Source organism: Nyctereutes procyonoides, unplaced genomic scaffold (genome assembly GCF_905146905.1).
Source record: "Nyctereutes procyonoides isolate TBG_1078 unplaced genomic scaffold, NYPRO_anot_genome, whole genome shotgun sequence".
Lineage (NCBI taxonomy): Eukaryota > Metazoa > Chordata > Mammalia > Carnivora > Canidae > Nyctereutes > Nyctereutes procyonoides.
Genome location: NW_026575043.1, coordinates 35,373,101 through 35,391,257, shown reverse-complemented (window position 1 = coordinate 35,391,257; position 18,157 = coordinate 35,373,101). Strand labels below are relative to the sequence as shown.

At 54.7% G+C, this 18,157-nt stretch overlaps 1 protein-coding gene and 1 non-coding gene across 4 annotated transcripts in view; one reads left to right on the top strand and one right to left on the bottom strand.

The window, feature by feature from the left end:
* The window catches only part of MED15 (mediator complex subunit 15), a 70,154-nt gene that overhangs the window by 2,456 nt on the left and 49,541 nt on the right, over positions 1–18,157 (bottom strand). For 2 of the 3 annotated variants that reach the window (XR_008664078.1, XM_055322524.1), the window contains exons 6-14: positions 17,419–17,651; positions 15,986–16,315; positions 14,116–14,244; positions 2,411–2,547; positions 2,169–2,296; positions 1,833–1,967; positions 1,687–1,750; positions 747–813; positions 83–243 (exon numbers count right to left, since the gene is read on the bottom strand). Coding sequence is in view for 2 of the 3 variants with exons in the window: in XM_055322524.1 (XP_055178499.1) it covers positions 83–243; positions 747–813; positions 1,687–1,750; positions 1,833–1,967; positions 2,169–2,296; positions 2,411–2,547; positions 14,116–14,244; positions 15,986–16,315; positions 17,419–17,651 (1,384 nt within the window). In the remaining variant the exon portion in view is untranslated. Of the gene's footprint in view, positions 1–82; positions 244–746; positions 814–1,686; positions 1,751–1,832; positions 1,968–2,168; positions 2,297–2,410; positions 2,564–3,730; positions 3,755–8,159; positions 8,164–8,857; positions 8,937–14,115; positions 14,245–15,985; positions 16,316–17,418; positions 17,652–18,157 lie in introns of all 3 variants that reach the window. The other variant, XM_055322526.1, reaches the window with a different exon arrangement.
* Positions 11,564–11,636, top strand: TRNAK-CUU (transfer RNA lysine (anticodon CUU)). The gene has a single exon. It is a non-coding gene; the product is annotated as a tRNA-Lys (tRNA).

Genomic DNA, 18,157 nt, shown 5'->3' with positions numbered 1-18,157 from the left:
CACACGCTGCTAGGCTGTGGCCTGTGGCCCATGGCCTGCCGCCCACCACCCAGAACGAGGCCGAGCCCCGGGCTGTACGTACGTGATGGGTGGGCCGTGGATGGCGGTCATGGCCGGCACGAACGTGCGGTACAGGGAATGGTTAAAGACGGGTGAGCGGATATTGGCCAGGACGGCATCAAGGAGTGGCTGGCACAGGTACTGTTGTTTGGTCGGTGGCACCGGAGGCGGCGGTGGCGTGGGCTGCAACAGGACAGCGGGGTCAGCAGCCCACTCTCGAGGAGGCTTTCCAGACCCCGAGGTCCTCATCCTCACAGCCAGACTTCATGGCTTCCCCATAACCTCTGCCCCCTGGAGACAAATACAGCTGACCCTGGATGCATTCTCCTGCCTTCTACGGCCTTGACCTTCCCCAGAGGTCCCCTCCCCCCAAGGCTCGGCCTTCTGCTGGGCAGGGGTGGATAGAAATGTGATGGTAGAGATGTGAACCTGGGGGATGGAGGAAACACCCACAGATTACAGCGGGAGGGTGACTTCTCCCATGTTCCCACACGTACTCTCCTCCCCCACAGCAGACCTGACCTAGAAGAAGCCTCCTGGGCAAGGTTCTCAGGCTGGGTGGTGTGCCCCCTGGCTGTGAAGGCTTCTCCCAGTGTGTGGTTCTGAGTTGCTGTGGGGTGAGCCCTGTTCCCCCCAGAGATGCCTGTGGCTCTGTGACCACCACCAGGTCATGGCACCTCACTCACCACGGCCATGTCATTCTTGAGCTTCTCCAGGGCAATCTCACACTTCTGCAGTGTTTTCAGGGGGCACCTGGGGGGACAGGGGATGTGGCTGACCCTCTTGTTCGAGGATGGGGCACTGGTGGCTCTCGAGTGCTGGTCCCAAGCACTGCCTGCCCGGTTTCACCTGGTGGGGACGGAGCCAGCCTTGGCCACCAGAACCCTCCACAGGAGCCCTAGCCACTGACTAGCTATTCCTAGATCTGTAGCATAAGGCAAGATGGTTCAGTCCCCAGGCCTGCCCAGTCCTGGCTGGCAGATTAGGGCATAAATGCGATGGATCAGCGGAGAGGGACAGAGGTCAGGCCCCTGCCCCCCAGCACTATAATCCCAATGAAGGATCAATCCAAGAGGGTCTGGAGGGCAATCCAGATCCGAGAGGCCTAGTTCTGCAGTTTCCAGCATTTTGCCCAGTAAATGAAAGCAAGATCCTCTAGATGGGAGCAGAGCCTAAGCTGAGGCAGGGATACGGATGTAACCCAAAGGCCAGTCCACATGCAGTTCTGTAGCGCTGACCAAACTCTGGTGCTCACAGCAGCCCTGCGACCGGCAGGCAGGCGCAGTGGGGTGTGTGCCATGTTGAGAAGCTGGTGCTCCACTGCCTTACAAGTGCTTCTCAACATCCTCTTGTTTCATTTTCCCAGCCAACTCAGGTGAGCCCCTTTGTGCAGAGAGAGTAACTGAGATGGAGTCACTTGCCCAAGGCCACTGGTAAGTCAGGGGCAGGGCAAAGGTAGGGGGCCAGGGGCTTGGAGCCCCAGCAGACACATCTAAGTGGAGCCCCAGGGCCCCTTTTCTAAACTCCATGTCACCACCAAATGCCTGTCCGAGGCTGGGCCAACCAAGCAGCCAGCCACGGGCCCAGCACCGTCCTTCCCCCAGGAGCCTGGGGGGCAAAGCTCACCGTTTAGAAGGGTCCGTCAGGATATCCAGAAGGCTCTTCATCTTACTCAGGTCCTTTTTTCTGTCTGGGACAGAGAGGGGCCACTAAGACACGCACCTAGGGTGTTCCCCCCACCCCGCTGCACCCAGGCCTCAGTCCAGCCGCACCTTCGTTCTTATCGATCTTGTTGATCATCCGGCGGAGGGGCTCGATGTACTTGGACAGCTGCTTCAGCTTGTCCAGGTACTGCTGCTCCTCGGCCTGGCTGGAGCCAGCTGGGCTCATGACGGAGCTGGGGTTCACTGCAGGATACAACGTGGTGAGCAAAGGCCAGGCTCTCTGCAAACTCTCTAGGTGGGGGATCTAGAGCTCAACCATCCCGTTACAAGGCGAGGCCTCTAGAGGCTGAGGGACAAGCCTCAGCACCTCAACCTGCAGGGCTGTGTGTGGGTTACATGAGGGGTTCTGGTCCTCAGGTCACACCCACCCCAGGCCCGACTTACCGGGGGTGTTTAAAGGTCCCGGGGAGGGGACGTTGAAGTTCTGTGGGGTGCGCGCCGTCACTGGACTCTGGGAGGGCTGTGGGGAGGGACTCGGCAGGAAGCTACTAGGGGAAGGGGCAGGGCCGGAGCTGCAGCAAAGCAAAAGCCAGTGCACCTGTGAGCTGGAGCACGAGGTGAGGCTCGCCCTGGGAGCCAAGTGGGGAGGCCCCCCGCCCCCCCCCCCCGCCCCTGGCTGGGCCTACCTGACGTTGGAGTTGGGCTGCGAGCTGGGCTGGCCAGGCTGCGGGGACGGCTGTGGGGGAGGGGGCATCGACTGTGGGGTCTGGACCTGCTGGCCCGGTGATGGCGAGGACAGCATGGTGAGGCTGTTCTGGCTGACCTGGAAGTGGAGGGGGCTCAGCGTGCTTATCCGTTACTTTCCCTCCTGCTGCAGCCTTGCTCCCACCCCCAGCCCAGGCTCACAGACCTCGTCTGCACACGGAAGCCCTGTCACCCTCTCAGCCTCACCCGCACACCCTGCCCCATGAATACAAATGTGCGCATAGTCCCCCACCCTGAGGATCCACACGCATGAGTCCACAACGACTGAGGTACTGGCAGGAAGGCCAGGCTGGGTAGCCCTTGTTCCTTGGCAGGGAGACCATGAAGTCCACCGATTCTGGGCTGGGACAGGACATCCCCGTGTTTCTGGCTGTCGGGTGTGGGAGCCACAGAAGACCTATGGCCTTGGATGGTGCCACCTGGCCTTCCCAGCCTGTGACAGATGGGACCACCTTCCTCCGTGCTTCCACGAGCCCCCTCAGCCTTCAGGCCAGAGTGGGAGGCTGTGTCTCATGTTTAATGGGAGCAAAGTGGCCCTGTGTCAGGCCTTGCCAGCATGTGTGGCCTGAGGACCCCTGGTCTGGACTGGCAGAGTGAGCCCCACAGACAGCTGCCTCGCCCAGGACGTGGTGAGGGCAGAACAAGGGCCCAGCCAGGACCAACCCACAGGCCCTGCCCGCTTCAGAGCTTCCAAGGGTCAGCAGCGGTGGCTTCTCCCACACCCTAGCCAAGCTCCCATATGCTGCATGTCCCCTTAGAGCCTGCATCCTGGGGCTCAGCCCACACCCCCCACACCCAACTCTGGGACCGTCCGGTTCTACAGACCCACTCTGGTGCTTCTCTCAGGGCACTCCAGACACTGGTGCCATGGTTTCATAGCTCCCTCCCATACACTCCTCTGCCATGCTGCTTGGGGGACTGGGTTAGGCTCACTCTGGGGGTTGCTAGTCTCTTGGTCCTCGAATCAGGGAACAAAAAAGAAAATTTGTAAGAACACAGATCCTACCAGAAAAACAAGATGCCCACCCTCCTTGCCCATTCTGCTGGCTGGGGAGAGGGCCCTGGCCTTTCTCCCAGTGCCACTGGACCAAACTCCCAACGAGAAGCACCGTTCCACTCCCACCAAGTGTGCAGGACAAAGCTGCACGGGATGCTGGCATGGCAGAGGGTATGGAGGCTACGTTATCACACTTTTAACACAGCTGGGTCAGAGTGGCACCAGACACAAGCCGCTGGCCCACCAGCCCATGGGCAAACAGGATGAGCTGTCCCACCACCTGTGACCAGGCACCCAGCTAGGGAGTGGATGGGCAGGAACACGCGAGCTCAAGCCCCTAACTCGTGGGCCTAGTTGTTCTACCAAGTGAAGCAAATGGTCCCAGGTGATTCATGCTGCTAGCGAGGGCAGAGATGGGCCCTGGGGCAGCCTAGCTGCTGAGTCAAACCAAGTGTAGCAGGCTTCTCCTAGGTGGGACTTGAGTTTCACAGTGCTGGGCTACCAGGAGGCCCAGGGCAGGCAGCATGACCCCTGCTCTAAAAAAGAGGCTCTGGAATCCACTCAAGTAGCGATGAACTCCCAGGACTAGGAAGGTGAACAGGCCATCTTGGAAGAGCCCATGCCGAGCGGCAGACAGTGCCGAGGGAGAAGTACAGGCCCTGGGCCCCACACCCTGGGCCTGGCCTGCTAGGCCAGGAACTTTCCTGGGTGTGGTTTCCTATGAAGCCCCCACCGTCACCTCCCCTTTCCCTCACCCTGACCTGCTGCCACACACTGCCCTGTGCTCCCTGAAGCTGCCTCTTGCTGTGCCCTCTTCCTGAGTGTAAACCTCCTCACCTGGCCTCCCCCTGGATGGCGCGGGCCCCACCTGCCCCCACCTGCCCCAGGGAAGAGCCTCAGCTTTAGCTACTGCTCCAGCAAGGTGTCCCTTCTAGAAGGTGTTTGGCTCTTGTCTGTAGTCTGAAGAGAGATGAGGCTTCTCTGAAGGGAAATGAGGTGCCTGAGGGCATCATGGCCAGCTCAAGGCCAGTGCAAAGCCACCGCAATGGGAGGGCCACCACGCAGTTCACTTCCCACCTCCATATCCGAAGCTGTATTTTATTTTTTTAAGATTTTATTTACTTATTCATGAGAGAGAGAGAAAATGAGAGAGAGAGAGAGAAAATGAGAGAGAGAGAGAGAGAGAGAGAGAGAGAGAGAGAGAGAGGCAGAGGGAGAAGCAGGCTCCATGCAGGGAGCCCAACGTAGGACTAGATCCCAGGTCTCCAGGATCACGCCCTGGGCTGAAGGTGGCGCTAAGCCGCTGAGCCACCCGGGCTGCCCATGAAGCTGTATTTTAAAAGACACCCTCAAAAATTAAATAAATAAATAAATAAATAAATAAATAAATAAATAAATAAATAAATAATAACACCCTCAGCACTCCGACCTCAGGAATCTTTCCCCACACGCTCTGCTTCTAGGTTCCATGGAGCCACCAAGCACGCATGGCTTCCTGGGCATGAGACAGAGTCCACAAGACACAAACCGGAACAGCCTGCCCAGGCTGGGGGGCCAAGTTCAGCGCTTCTGCTTCCTCCCCCAAGCCTGCCTCTTGTGTCCAGCCACGAGCTCCCCGGAGCCACTCTCCAGGCCGCCACAGCAAACCCCTAGCCTTCCACAGCCAGTCCAGATCTCTTTACACCTGACAACTCCTATGGAAAAACGCCTGACTCAGTTGGCAGCGAACATATTCCCCTTCCCAGGCCTTCAGGATCCCCTCCTAAGACAGCCCACGCTCCCAGGCCTCCCAAATCCCGAGAAGCCACAGACACATAGAAGACGAGGAGCGGCAAGCCAAAGGCCTCTGTCAAGAAAGAAATGGTTTACCAAGGCGGCTAACAAGAGAGAACACCCTCCCCTGCCCTAGTCTTCAGGTTTACATCCTGTCTACCTAGCTTCTAGGGCAGAGGGGAACAAGAGGACTGTGCCCCTTTCAGCGTAATACCAAGCCCTCCAGAGGGGAGAACGCAGCCCTAGCTCTACATTTTCCCTCCCTGGGCATGTTCTGCCAGAGGCATAGGCATGTTTGTCACCGTGCCTAGCGCATGCCAGCTAATGCTGCGCCTCCCAGGGGAGGGAGCTCTGAGTGCCTGCCTGCTGTCACCTGCATATCACACGTAGGAAGTGGGAGTTACAAGGAAAGGGACTTGCTCGAGGTCACATGACTAGCGGAGGAGTCCAAGCGTCTCAGGACCAACTACTTTCCTAGCGAGCAAGGACAAGTGTCTGGGAAGAGACCCTACACAATAAACGGCCTGAAGGGAGGAGGAGAGGAAGGCAAGGTTCAAGCAGAGGGGACATAGCTGGACCACAGGTGGCTGGCAGGGCCAGGTTGCTGGGCAGTGGGGCAGCAAGCCTCGTTTGGGGAGCTAAGTGCTACGGAGAAACCTCCGGGAGGGCTGGTGGCACCATACCCTCTAGCCTCCTTGGGACCACCCACGCCCACCAGACCTCCCTGGAACTGTCCCATACCCCTGGCCCCTGTACGTGACGTGTCCCCAGGAGTCACTCTTCAGAGCAGAGGAATATGGACCCCACTGTGACGCCACCTGCTTACACTGCCAGGGACCCCATGTCACCCCTGGACTCCTGCGAGGGGCACTGTGTCCAGCACAGAATCCTGCTCTGTCGTGGGTGTTGGGGTCATGAAATGCTCCCCACCCCCAATATGAAGATGCAGCCATGGGAAAACCTCTTTACACCCTGCAGAGTTGTGGCCACGCTGGGGGCACAGAAGTGGCTGAGATGAGAGCCCTGCCTCATGAGGGGCTGACAGAGCAGACCTTCTATACTGCCTGTTTTTCTGAACCAGGTTTGTTACCCCAAGGAAGGAACAAAGAGGACAGGCACTGTGGGCACTGAGCACCTCATGCCAGGGCCTGGAGCTGCCAGCTGCCGAGAGTTCCGCTGGGGCACCTGCTGGATGGCAGGGGCAGCACTGGCTATGTTGTAATGATACATTTCCGGAATAAGCTAGCTTTGCTTCGGAGGGGCAAGATTAGAAAGACACAGACATAAGAGCAGCTGCCCACCAAGTCTGGAACCAGGTCTGTGGCTGGCCAAATGCCTAAGGTGGAGGGTGGTGTCGGGGGGCAGGTTTGTGCTCAGAAGCCAGGACCCTGGGCAGCCCGGGTGGCTCAGTGGTTTAGCGCCACCTTCAGCCCAGGGCCTGATCCCAGGGATCTGGGATCGAGTCCCACACTGGGCTCCCTGCATGGAGCCTGCTTCTCCCTCAGCCTGTGTCTCCGCCTCTCTGTGTCTCTATGAATAAATAAGTAAAAATCTTAAAAAAAAAAAAAAAAAAGAAGAAGAAGAAGAAGGAGCCAGGACCCTGCTGAGAGGCCAGGGTGGGAACAGGGAAGCTGCAGAGCCTGAGCCGAGGGTTTCACTGAGTGTCTTGGCCCATTTTACAGGGGTTGGTGGCTCCTCTGGCCTCAAGCACTGCTGGGGGTCCAACAGTCGATACTTAGCACTGCTGAGGGGTGACTATGGGGAGTTCTCCTAAATGCATGACCTGTGACCTGTTGCAGTGAGAACAAACAAGTCCACAGACAGAAGTAATTCAAGGCCTACCATGTAGCACATACTCAAAATGTTAGGGACTTCTGTTCTTATAAAAAATCAGCCTTGCATGTTGATGCCATGGTCATTCCCTCACACCCAACACCCAACCTGTTGACCCAATGGATACCAAGCCAGAGGCTGCAGGAAAGAAAAACAAGCTGCTCAAGGCTATCGGAGCTGAGAATCAAAGGGACCAGGATGGGGACACTCGCTAGTGACAGGTGTGTGGGTAACGGGGCTGGGGGCGCCTTGATGCACCAAGGGATGGAGCCCCAAGCCAGGAGTTGCAGAGGACTCTGTGCAGCCTTAGGTAATGCGGAGCTGGGCCTGCTCCACTGAGCCCTCCGTACCACCTTGGTTATGGGCCCACTTTCCTGCCACACAAACTTGTTCTCTAGCGAGCGACTGTCAAATGGGCTTTTTACCAGCAGATTCCAGCCACTTCTGCCTCCCACTGTGCAATGACTACCAAAAGGGAGGCCAATGCCAAAGAACTCACACTCCATTCAGTAAGGAACTGCTACTGGCACATTTGGGGCAACTCTTAGGGGTCAGAAGGCAGAAAGGGTGACAATAGACCATACCGCCAAATAGCAATGCCTTGGCTTCAGGAAGTCCCCTGCCACTGTTTCGGTGGTGTATGGTGGTGTGGTGCAGGGCCTGGGCTGGCAGCCCCTGCGCACGGCCCATCGGGGGAGGGCAGGATTGTGTGCCAGGGTTACAGACGCACCTGCCTTACAAGAGAGATGGCATTTTACAGTTTTGGAAAATCTGAGGTTTTCCCAGCAAACCCACTAAAATGGAAAGCCCAAGCCCATCAGACGAGGGAACCTTCTTACTCTTTTACTCTCAGAGTCCTAGAAAAGGGCCTGGCCCATGGAATGCACATCACGACAATCTGTTAAGCAAAAGACCACACCAGGGAAGAATTCCAGATGTCATACAGTAACAGAGAGCCAGGAATTCATCTCTCTGAAAAAGTGTGATGTACATGAGGTTTTTACACACCCAGGAAAAAGTGTGTATAGGAAATCCTACACTCGACACAATAAATTCTAGAACAGCACGGTACTAGAGAACTTTCCACCATAACAGACTGACTTGGTCTATAATCTGTGCTGTCCAGTATCGTAGCCACTGGCTTCCTCATGGTGCCATGGTGCCAGGTTCCCCTGGGCACTTGATATGTAATTGAATTTCAACTTAAGGAACTGAATTTTTAGTTTTATGTAACTTTAACTAATTTAAATGTAAATACCTACAAATGGCTGATGGCTATACAGTATCAACAGCACAGCTCAAGATAGCAAAACTCTTTAGCTACTGTTTCATTTAAGTACAAAAAAGACACCACCATAACTATCTAAAACACTAAACTTTTAAATTTTTTTAAGTAAACTCTACCCCCCAGCGCAGGGCTTGAACTATGACCCTGAGATCAAGAGTCACATGTCCGTCTACCAGCTGAACCAGCCAGGCACCTCTAAAACATCAAACTTTTTCAGAAGAAAGTTAGCTCCCATCTTCTCCACAAATGAAAATACTAGAACTATCCAAAGTACTGAAATGAAAATAAACCCAGGTATTTACTCATATACCCCCAAGAAACACATGCTGAGTTTGGCTCACGTGAAGTTGGTCACTCTGAGAATCATGGTGAAGGAAGTCACCGGCGATTACAATGTGCCTCACAAAGGCGCTCATGGACCCTGAGTTCTCTGGGGCCCCTGGGCACTGCCGCATATACCTGCACTGAAGGCTTGACTGGATGGCAGCTGAGGGGTGGGGAGTGGGAACTGGGCTCCTACTTGTATCCCACGTTGGGCCAAGGCTGTGGTGATCATCTTGAGAACAGAGGGAAAACAAAGTGATCCTAAAAAAGAAACAGTGTGTGGGCTGGTGGAGAGGCGTGTGCAGCCTCTGAGACAAGGAGTGCCCATGGGTGAGGGGTATTTGGGGCTCAGAGCAGCCTGGCCTAAATGTCCCAGCCCACAGCATCAAGGCCCAGGTCGGCATCAGGGGTCCACAGGAGCCTCCATGAATGCTGCCTTGTTGGCGGCACTCCTTCAACAAACCTGATCTGTTGTTTGGGCCCACAGAGCCCTCAGGGCTAGACCTCAGGGGCCATGGGTGGTGGTTCTGGGAGACCAGGCTCTAGGGATAGACTGTGAAAGACAGTACTCCACCAAAGTCGTTGTGAGAAGTCAACTGTCGTTAAAACAGAAGAAGTGTGCACAAAAGACCCCTCGTGGCACCTTTCCTTCTTAGGAGCACATGTCTGATTAAAATGCCTCTGAGGGCCCGAACTCAAACCATCCGCCTCTCCTCAGGCCTCTGCTCAGCTTCCAGGGAACTGGTTTCCTTCTGTAACTACAGTTGTGGCAAGGTGGGCAAGGGAAGCCTGGCACTCTGTACCTCCCAGGTACATCTCTAGAAGGATGGGGTCAGGTCTGTCCTAAGCATACAAGATGACTGCAGACTTCAGAACTCCAGCATGCCCTGGAACTGCTCTCCTCATCCACATGTACTCCTAGAAGCCTAAAGGCAGTGAACCAGGCTGAGCACCACTGTAGGACTGGGCCTGGCTTGTGCTGACAGGAACCTGGTGCTCTCCTGAGGGCTGGCCGCCCTTGCCCTGGGCTGAGTCAGGGAATGGAGCCCGTGCCTGGTCCCTAGAGAGCAGTGTCTGCGTGCACTCACAGTGTTAAGATGAAACCAAGCTAAACTACAACGAGGTTCAGGAGGAAGAACTGATCAGTGAAAAACCAAAACCTCTGACATAGGAGGCTTATGAGTTAGTCCCTGAGACCAGGGCGGCACAGACGGCCATTCAGTCCCTATGGCAGGTATGCCAGGGACAGGGCTCTGGAGCAGAAGAAAGGCCTGCTCTTCCAAGAGGCCTCTGGTATCACATGCGTGTTCACATTCACACCCACTGGTCACATGCAGCAGGCACTGGGGGTGACACAAGCAGTGGCAGATGCCAACCTGCTGGGCTTGGATGCTCCTACAGCCATGTAACAAAGAATCTGCCAGGGTAGGAGGCCAGGAAGCCACTCTCCCAGGGTCTGCCAAAACTCGGGCACAGTCCCATAGAGTCCACCAGCCTGTCAGACACAACATGGGGGCACTGATGGGGTATGTGTGATCACAGGGTACTCGGGGTAACATGCCTGTCCTCCCCTGGGAGGCGCACTGCCCGAATGAGAGTGGGGCCAAAAGCAAGTGTCCTTGGGATTGGCTCTCAGCCTGTGGTCAGCTGGTGCAGCAGTGAACAGTGTCCATTTACAACCAGCATGCATTGAGAGGAGCCCACCGGCAGCTCAACAGTGCTCCTTCCAGAGGAGGAAAGGCCTTGAGAAATCAGTCAGGTGGTATGAGAGAAGTGGAAAACTTTCTTCCAGAAGAAACAAAAGTAATAAGGAATGAAAAGCTTAAATCTAATCTGCTACTGACTGTTTTTCTTGTAACTGAGAACTCCCGAGAGGGAAAGTTCATTTTCTTTTAACCCACATATCCTAATAGAAAACACATCAGTATGTTTACTGGATCAGATGAGCCATGCAGCCAACAACCAGCAACCCCTCCCTTTTTCACAAACATCTATATTCACTACCTCCCAACACACACCTACCCAGAAAGGAATTCAAACTCCATCCCACGGGCTAAATGCCTGTTCCCACACAGGTCACTGGGCAACACGGCCTGGGAAGAGGAGACAGAGGTTCGAGAAGTTCAACAAGCTCAGTGCAAAGTCACTGTACAGCAGCTGGGTCACATGAACACACATCAGGGAAGTGTGCCTTTGAGGACAATTCTTTGTAACTTGATAATTGTAGAGTTTTCATATAATAACAGAATAGAGGATTAAGAGACAAAAGTCCAGGCATTTTTGGAAATGGAGAGATCTTCTATTCTGGGTTTATCTATAGTCACAGATAAAGTTTAGGAGAGAAAAGGAAGTTAGTACAGCTCTCCTGTCATATTCTAGTAAATCCCACTATGGGGGACGATGATATCACCTTTCATTTACACAAGTAACGTCAGATGAAACAGAGCTCAGGTATATGAGCTCAGGGCTCACCAATTTTCTTGGAACACCCAAAATACTAAACTTCACCCCAGGCTCAGAGCCCTAGTGACCCATCAGGGTTATAGCACTGGTAAGCTTGATGGGGCACCTCTTTCCTGCTTTATCTGGGAGGGCACCCTTGAGAGATGAGGCATGGAGGGCTGCGTGCTCAGACCCTCTTCCCCCAGCACGTCTTTCACAGAACCACCAGAACCTGGCCATGCATCAGGATGTACTTTATCAGTAACAGTAAAAAACTAGAAACAATTTCAGGGTCCAAGGGCAAAACCATCCTTAAGGACAGCAGAAAGCACTCGTGTGTGTATGTGCACACAACTGTACAACAGCACTGACTGAGGCATTTTAATCATAAGCAGATTTCAATCATAAGAGAGGGGCACCTGGCTGGCTCAGTTGGTAGAGCATGTGACTCTTGATCTCAGGGTTGTGAGTTCAAACCCCATGTTGGGCATGGAGCCTACTTAAAAAAAAAAAATTACAGAATGGTTTACTTCTGTTGTAATGTGAATAGGAAAGCAGCCAACATAAAATTCTATGTATATACCCTGTGACCTCAACTATGTAAGAGAACAGGAAAAAAAAAAAGCAAAAAAAAAAAAGCCAAACTGTCCTGTGCTAGAACAGTTTTCCTTATTTATATGTCTCTCAGCTTCCTATCTTCTATAGTTACCAGATATTTTTTAAAGTTTTTGGGTCAAGGGGGCACCTGGGTAGCTCAGTCGGTTAGGCATCTGACTCCTGGTTTCGGCTCAGGTCATGAATTTGGAGTCATGAGATGGAGCCTTGTGTTGGGCTCTGCACTGGACATGATGCCTGCTTGGGATTCACTTTCTCCTTTTCCCGCTGCCCCTCTCCCTGCTCGCGTGTGCACACACTCTCTCTAAATAAATAAAATCTTAAATTAAAAAGTTTTGGGGTCACGGCGCCTGGCTGGCTCAGCTGGTAGAGCATGTGACTCTTGATCTCAGGGCCGGGAGTTCAAGCCTCACACTGGGCGTGGAGCCTACTTAAAAAAACAATAATATGTAAATAAAGTATTTGGGTTAGAATATCTGTAGCCTTGTCTTGTCCACTGTGCCAACCCAGGCTGCAAAGGAAGGCTGTGAATCCAGAGACACTCCTAGGAAGGCCTGTCATACCCCAGGGACCCTACCGCTACTACAACAATGCAGCAAGGCACAGGCCTGAGCCCAGAGACAAATCAGCAGATCAGCAGCAGAGGCCCTTGAGGTGTGGCATCTGGGCTGAGAGGCACAGCACAAATGTGTACTGTGCATGGCTGGGCTTTAAGAAAGCTTCCTACATGGGACACCTGGGTGGCCCAGTGGTTGAGCTTTGGCCCACGGCCTGATCCTGGAGACCGGGGATCAAGCCCCACATCGGGCTCCCTGCATGGAGCCTGCTTCTCTCTCTGCCTGTGTCTCTGCCTTTCCCTCTGTGTGTCTCTTATGAATAAAAAAAAAAAAAAAAAAAAAAAGCAAGCAAGCTCCTTCCACTGCCAATACCTGGAGATCCCACCACATGGCCACGCAACACAGGACAGAGCCTCTCACCCACTCCCCAAGGCTGATCTGTGATACATGAGAGAGAGGTGGACATCACTTCTGAAAAAGGCGCATGCCTCCTAAAAGCAAACCCACTCACAGACACTCAAGTGATGACCCCCCTTCATCCTCCCCAGCTATCAGAGTCCCCCAAGTTTCCCAGGGTCCCCATGTAGAAAGAAGAGTCCCGGGTCCACCTTAGTTCTCCTTTAGCAGCCCTCCAAGTTCCACTGAGGGAGGAAGAAGGTTACATATCAAGGTTACTCTAGAGGTGACTGAGCCCACAGTTAAGCTCCCATACTTGGCTGGGCTCGGTCCTCCAGCAGAAGCAGAGAGCATGGTAACAGCCAGGAAAAACAGCCCCACCCATGGGTTCAGTGCAGGGTACTAGGTGTACAGAGCACATCTGCTTTAGGGCTTCACCCCTGCCAATACCTCAGGTCCCTCTGCTGGCACACTTCTCAGGCAGCTTCCCATGGACTGGAGTGACATGGCTAGGGCTAGACAGGGCCGATTTTGAGCCTTTCTAGTGACATATCATCAGGCACTAATAGAATATACAGCATCCCAGGAGTGCTCGACATGTGCTGCATACCCAACAGGGTGCTCGGCTGACTCACAGGTAAGGAGTGGGGCGGGAACGCAGCAAGGTGGTGGTGGCAGCCCAGCTCAGGCGGCACCTGGGTAGGTGGCACTTCACCTAGCACCTGTGTTCTGTCTAAAGTCAACACTCTCTTACAAGTCAGTGTCCCCAATGCCAGGTGAAGACAGAAAGAACCAAGGCCCCAGACTAGATGTCTCCTCTCCTCGGCACCGGTACGATAGGGTGAGGGGTGTCTGTGGGAGAATCACGAGGCCCGATCCCAAACCCCAAATGCCAATGAGAATCTGGCTTCTACTAAGAAAGGCTGGGCAAGGCCTGCTCTGTCCCATCAACATCCAATATACAGAAGGTGGGCATGATGGGCCTCCACCACACTTCTCAGCAGAGAGAGCAAGCCCTGGCAGCCAGGTGAACGAGGTGTCGCAGAATGAGCCCGTGCAGTCCGCTGGAGCCAGGCGTCATCGTTCCGGTGCTCTTCCATTTCCAGAACCCCGCTGTACACCGACTGCCAGCCCTGCACTCTGAGTCTAGGCGAGCCTGAGACCACAGTGCTATCCTCTCCCAACACGTGTTCTCAGAGAAAGAGGGAAAGGGAAGATGAAGGGGGTCTGAAGAGAGGTGGGGAGACTCAGATGTGACCAAGGTGAGATTGCCCCATTGAGGACACCAAGGACTGGTTCCCAGACTACCCGTGACCCAAGCAGGACCCCAGTGTATGTGGTGTCTACAGTCCGGCTCTGTGCACAGGTGGATAGGCAGCCAGTGACTCCGGAAGCCCTTACCTGCACTCCGGAGCCCACGATCTGGGAGGCCTGTGCTGTTGGGACTGCCGCCTGCGGCTGCACCTGGGGCTGCACCGGCTGCACCTGGGGCTGCACCTGCTGCTGCTGCACCACCATCGGAGCCCGGACCTGAGGGAGGAAGGGAGAGCACTACTGGAGCTGCCCAGGGCAGACACCCGCCACCTCTGTGGGAGCTCTAAGGCTTGAAGCTCTTCATAAGAAGGGATGGGATCATCATGACTTCACTGGCTATGGTGACACCTTGCTGGCCTCACCTTATCCTACAGCTCATTAGAAATGCCCCACACCAGCCTACCTCTGGGTTGAGCCCACGTCCCCTGGCTATGATAAGTGGCATAGCCCTCCCACTGAGGTGTCGCCAGACAGCCACCACTATCCTCTAGGGCTGTGAGCTAAGAGGTGGCTCCCAAGGCCGAGTGCACAGCCCAGCCTACTGGACTTCTGGGCCAAGCATTCTGAGGGTCTACGAGAGCCCCCACTCTTCGAATGAGACCAGGGCTGGTGGTCCCCAGGTGACAGGTGGGATCATGCCTTGCTGCTCACGACCCTCCCCAGGCTTCCAGCCGGGCCATGTGGGCCTCCCATTTGCCTACTACTCAGTTCAAGCATGGCCCATCCCCTCTCCACACTCAACGAACCAAAACAAGAAAAGCCCATAAAAACCAAGGAAATAAGCAAGCAAAACAAAACAAAACAAAAAAACTATTAAAAGAGCCCCCTGATACAGTTCTCCCTGACTTGATGACAATATTGTGTCCTCAGTATATCACTGACTTGATTTGCTTTGTACAGAGATGCATAAGACTGAAAATAATGGGGCAGCCCGGGTGGCTCAGCAGTTTAGCGCCGCCTTCAGCTCAGCGCTGATCCTGGAGACCCGGGATCGAGTCCCACGTTGGGCTCCCTGCATGGAGCCTGCTTCTCCCTCTGCCTGTGTCTCTGCCTCTCTCTCTCTCTCATGAATAAATAAATAAAATCTTAAAAAAAAAAAAAAGACAAAATAATGTGTTAACCATGAGGGGCACCTGGCTCAGTCAGTTAAGCATTTGCCTTTAGCTGACGTCATGATCCCGGGTTCCTGGGATGGAACCCCAATTCCAGGTCCCTGCTCAGTGGAGAGCCTGCTTCTCCCTCACCTTCTGCCTGCAGCTCCCCCTACTTTGTGTTCTCACTCTGTATCAAATAAGTAAATCAAATCTTTGGGACACCTGGATGGCTCAGCAGTTGAGCGCCTGCCTTCGGCCAAGGGCATGATCCTGGAGTCCTGGGATCGAGTCCCACACTGGGCTCCCTGCATGGAGCCTGCTTCTCCTTCTGCCTATGTTTCTGCCTCTCTCTTTCTCTCTCTCTGTCTCTCATGAATAAATAAAAATCTTTAAAAAATAAATACATATATAAAATCTTAAAAAACTGACAATAATACTATTTTCCATTAATACTCTTCTTCAAAACCATGGTAATGACAGAACCTGATTCCAAGCAGTTGGCAGACCACTGTGGACACTCAATGAGGCTGCACACCCACCTTCACAGCGAGAACATGCATACTGCTGTCCACCTGACCACCCAGTCTTAAAATGCCATGGCTGCTGCCGAAATCAGGCAGGCTGCTCAGGAGAACACTGCTGCCCAGCAGCAAGGGCGCCTCTGTGCAGAGTACGGCAGCTCTTGGGACACACACACTCCCTTGCCAAGCTTGATGCTGAGGCCAGCATGGGGAAGGGCCACTGACATCCCAGTGCTTGAAGAGGACACACCCTGCTCTAGCCTCGAACCCCTGGAAACAGCTGCTGGCCATATGTACACCCAGAGAAGGGCTGTAGCCCCTCCATAAGCCACAGATACTCACGAGTTTCAGCTGAGGCTGGGCATACAGCATCTGTCCAGGGAGGGCCGGAGCCTGTGACACCAGAGGCTGGGTCTGTGACTGCGGCGGGAGCTGAGATGGCTGGTTCTGAGCAACTGGTGGCTGTTGGGGCTGCGGTGGTGGCTGGTGGTGCTGCGGGTGGTGCATGGGCTGTAGCTGCTGGGGCAGAGCCTGGGAGGGGGGAGGCTGGGGCTGCTGCATTGGTGGTTGCTGGAGTGGCGGCTGAGCCTGCAAAGCTTGCTGCTGCTGCTGTTGCTGCTGCTGCAGCTGCAGCTGTGCCATCCGCTGTAGCTGCTGTTGCTGCTGCTGTATCTAGGGGCAGAAGGAGCCAGACTCAGTCACCCCACCCACCTCTGGGCCCTGTGTCAGCCTCGGCCCTGAGGAGCCTGCCCGCACTGCCCTCACAGGACACTGAAGACATGCCAAATGTGTGGCTGTGCCCTGGCCACCGGGCACTGGCCATGCCTGAGCCTGAGAGAATGAAGGGAAGGATCCAGAGGGCTTTGGAAGGGTTATATAGAGGTGCAGCCCCATGGAAGCTGGGGTAAATGCTCAGGTGGCTGTAGACCTCTGCGGCCTCCCCACAGCTGCTTGTCTGGTCACTAGAGTGGGCAACAGTATGAGCCTGGGGGAGATAGTCAATGTCCATTTTCCAGGATGAGGAGGAAAACTGGGACTGAGGATCATAGTCAGCTCTGGGGGAGGGGGCCTCCGAGACCCAGGAGGGTGGCTGCTGGGTAACAGAGGCAGTAAGCCCACGCCTGTGGAGGGTGGGCAAGTGGAGAGGTCCCCTCAGGCCTTCCCTCCCTCAACCAAGAGCAGACCTGACGATGGATGCTTAATATGTCTAGATGCTGCCTGCCAACCACAGGAGGAAGAAAACAGTTTCTTCTAAGCAGGGCTTCTAATGTGACACTGCTGTTTCCCCGTGGGAGACAGGAGGTTCAGTTAGAGCTGCGTCCAGACACCAAACCATTCAGAGACAAAACAGGAGGCATGCAAGTACTCAACAGAAACATGCTCATAGGATGGCTCAGGCATCCCTGCGCCTTGGAGTGCTCTTCTCATTTCTTGCTTCGGTTAATGCCTACACGAATCGCTTATACCCAGAAGCCTCCATGGATCCAGCGTCCCCTCCCTTCCCTGGCACACAGTAGGCCCACGGCCAGACATGAAGCCTGATGGAGAGGCCCTCCTTGTACCATCCGAGTGCCCGCCTGACAAGTTGGGGCCTCTTTTTCCTCCCTGCCCTGGGCTCTGTGGGAAGCCCCCAGAGGAGGAAGCCCGGGCACCGGGCATCAGGAGGAGCTGTGGCCACCTCCGGGTCCCCACACCCAGAACTGTGGCTGGCGCGTGTCCATGGCTCCAGGGCCACGGATGGGGGAGGCTGAGCATGGAGCCGGGGCACCTAGTACCTGCTGCTGGTTTTGATGATGCAATTTAATCAGGTGTTGCTGCTGCTGCTGCTGCTGCTGGAGCTGCTGCTGCTGCACCACCGCCTGGAACTGCTGCTGCATGGCATTCTGCTGGGCCTGGAACTGCTGCTGCTGCTGCTGCTGTTGCTGCTGCTGCTGCTGCAGCGCCACCTGCTGCTGCTGGAACTGCTGCTGCTGCTGCTGCAGCGCCACCTGCTGGAGCTGCAGCTGGGCTGGAGGCAGAGCGGCGAGTCAGGCGGGGCGCCCGCGGGGAGGGCGGGCCTATGGCCCGTGGCGCCCACAGCCGCTGGAGCTCCACACTCCATGTAGGAGAGACCAACGGAGGCGCCGGGGACACTGTCTGCGTTGATTATGGAATTTATTACTCTGAATTTCTCTCTGACAAGAGAGAGGAGAGAAAAGGGCCAATTCCGTCTTTGGAATGGCCAAGAGGCCCAGCCTCTGGCAACCACTGAGCTCCTCTCGGTCTCTCTGCGGAGTTGCCAATTCTGGGCACCTCTTATCAATGGAATCTCACAGCATGTGGCTTTTTGTGACTGGCTTCTTTCATTGAGGGTAATATTTACAAGGTTCACCCATGTTGCAGGCGCAGTTCATTTCTTTTTATTGCCGAATAGTATTCCACGGTAAGGATTTGCTATGTTTATCCACCCATCAGTTGATGGACCTCTGGGCTGTTTCCACCTTTTGGTGGTTATGAATCATGCTGATATCAACA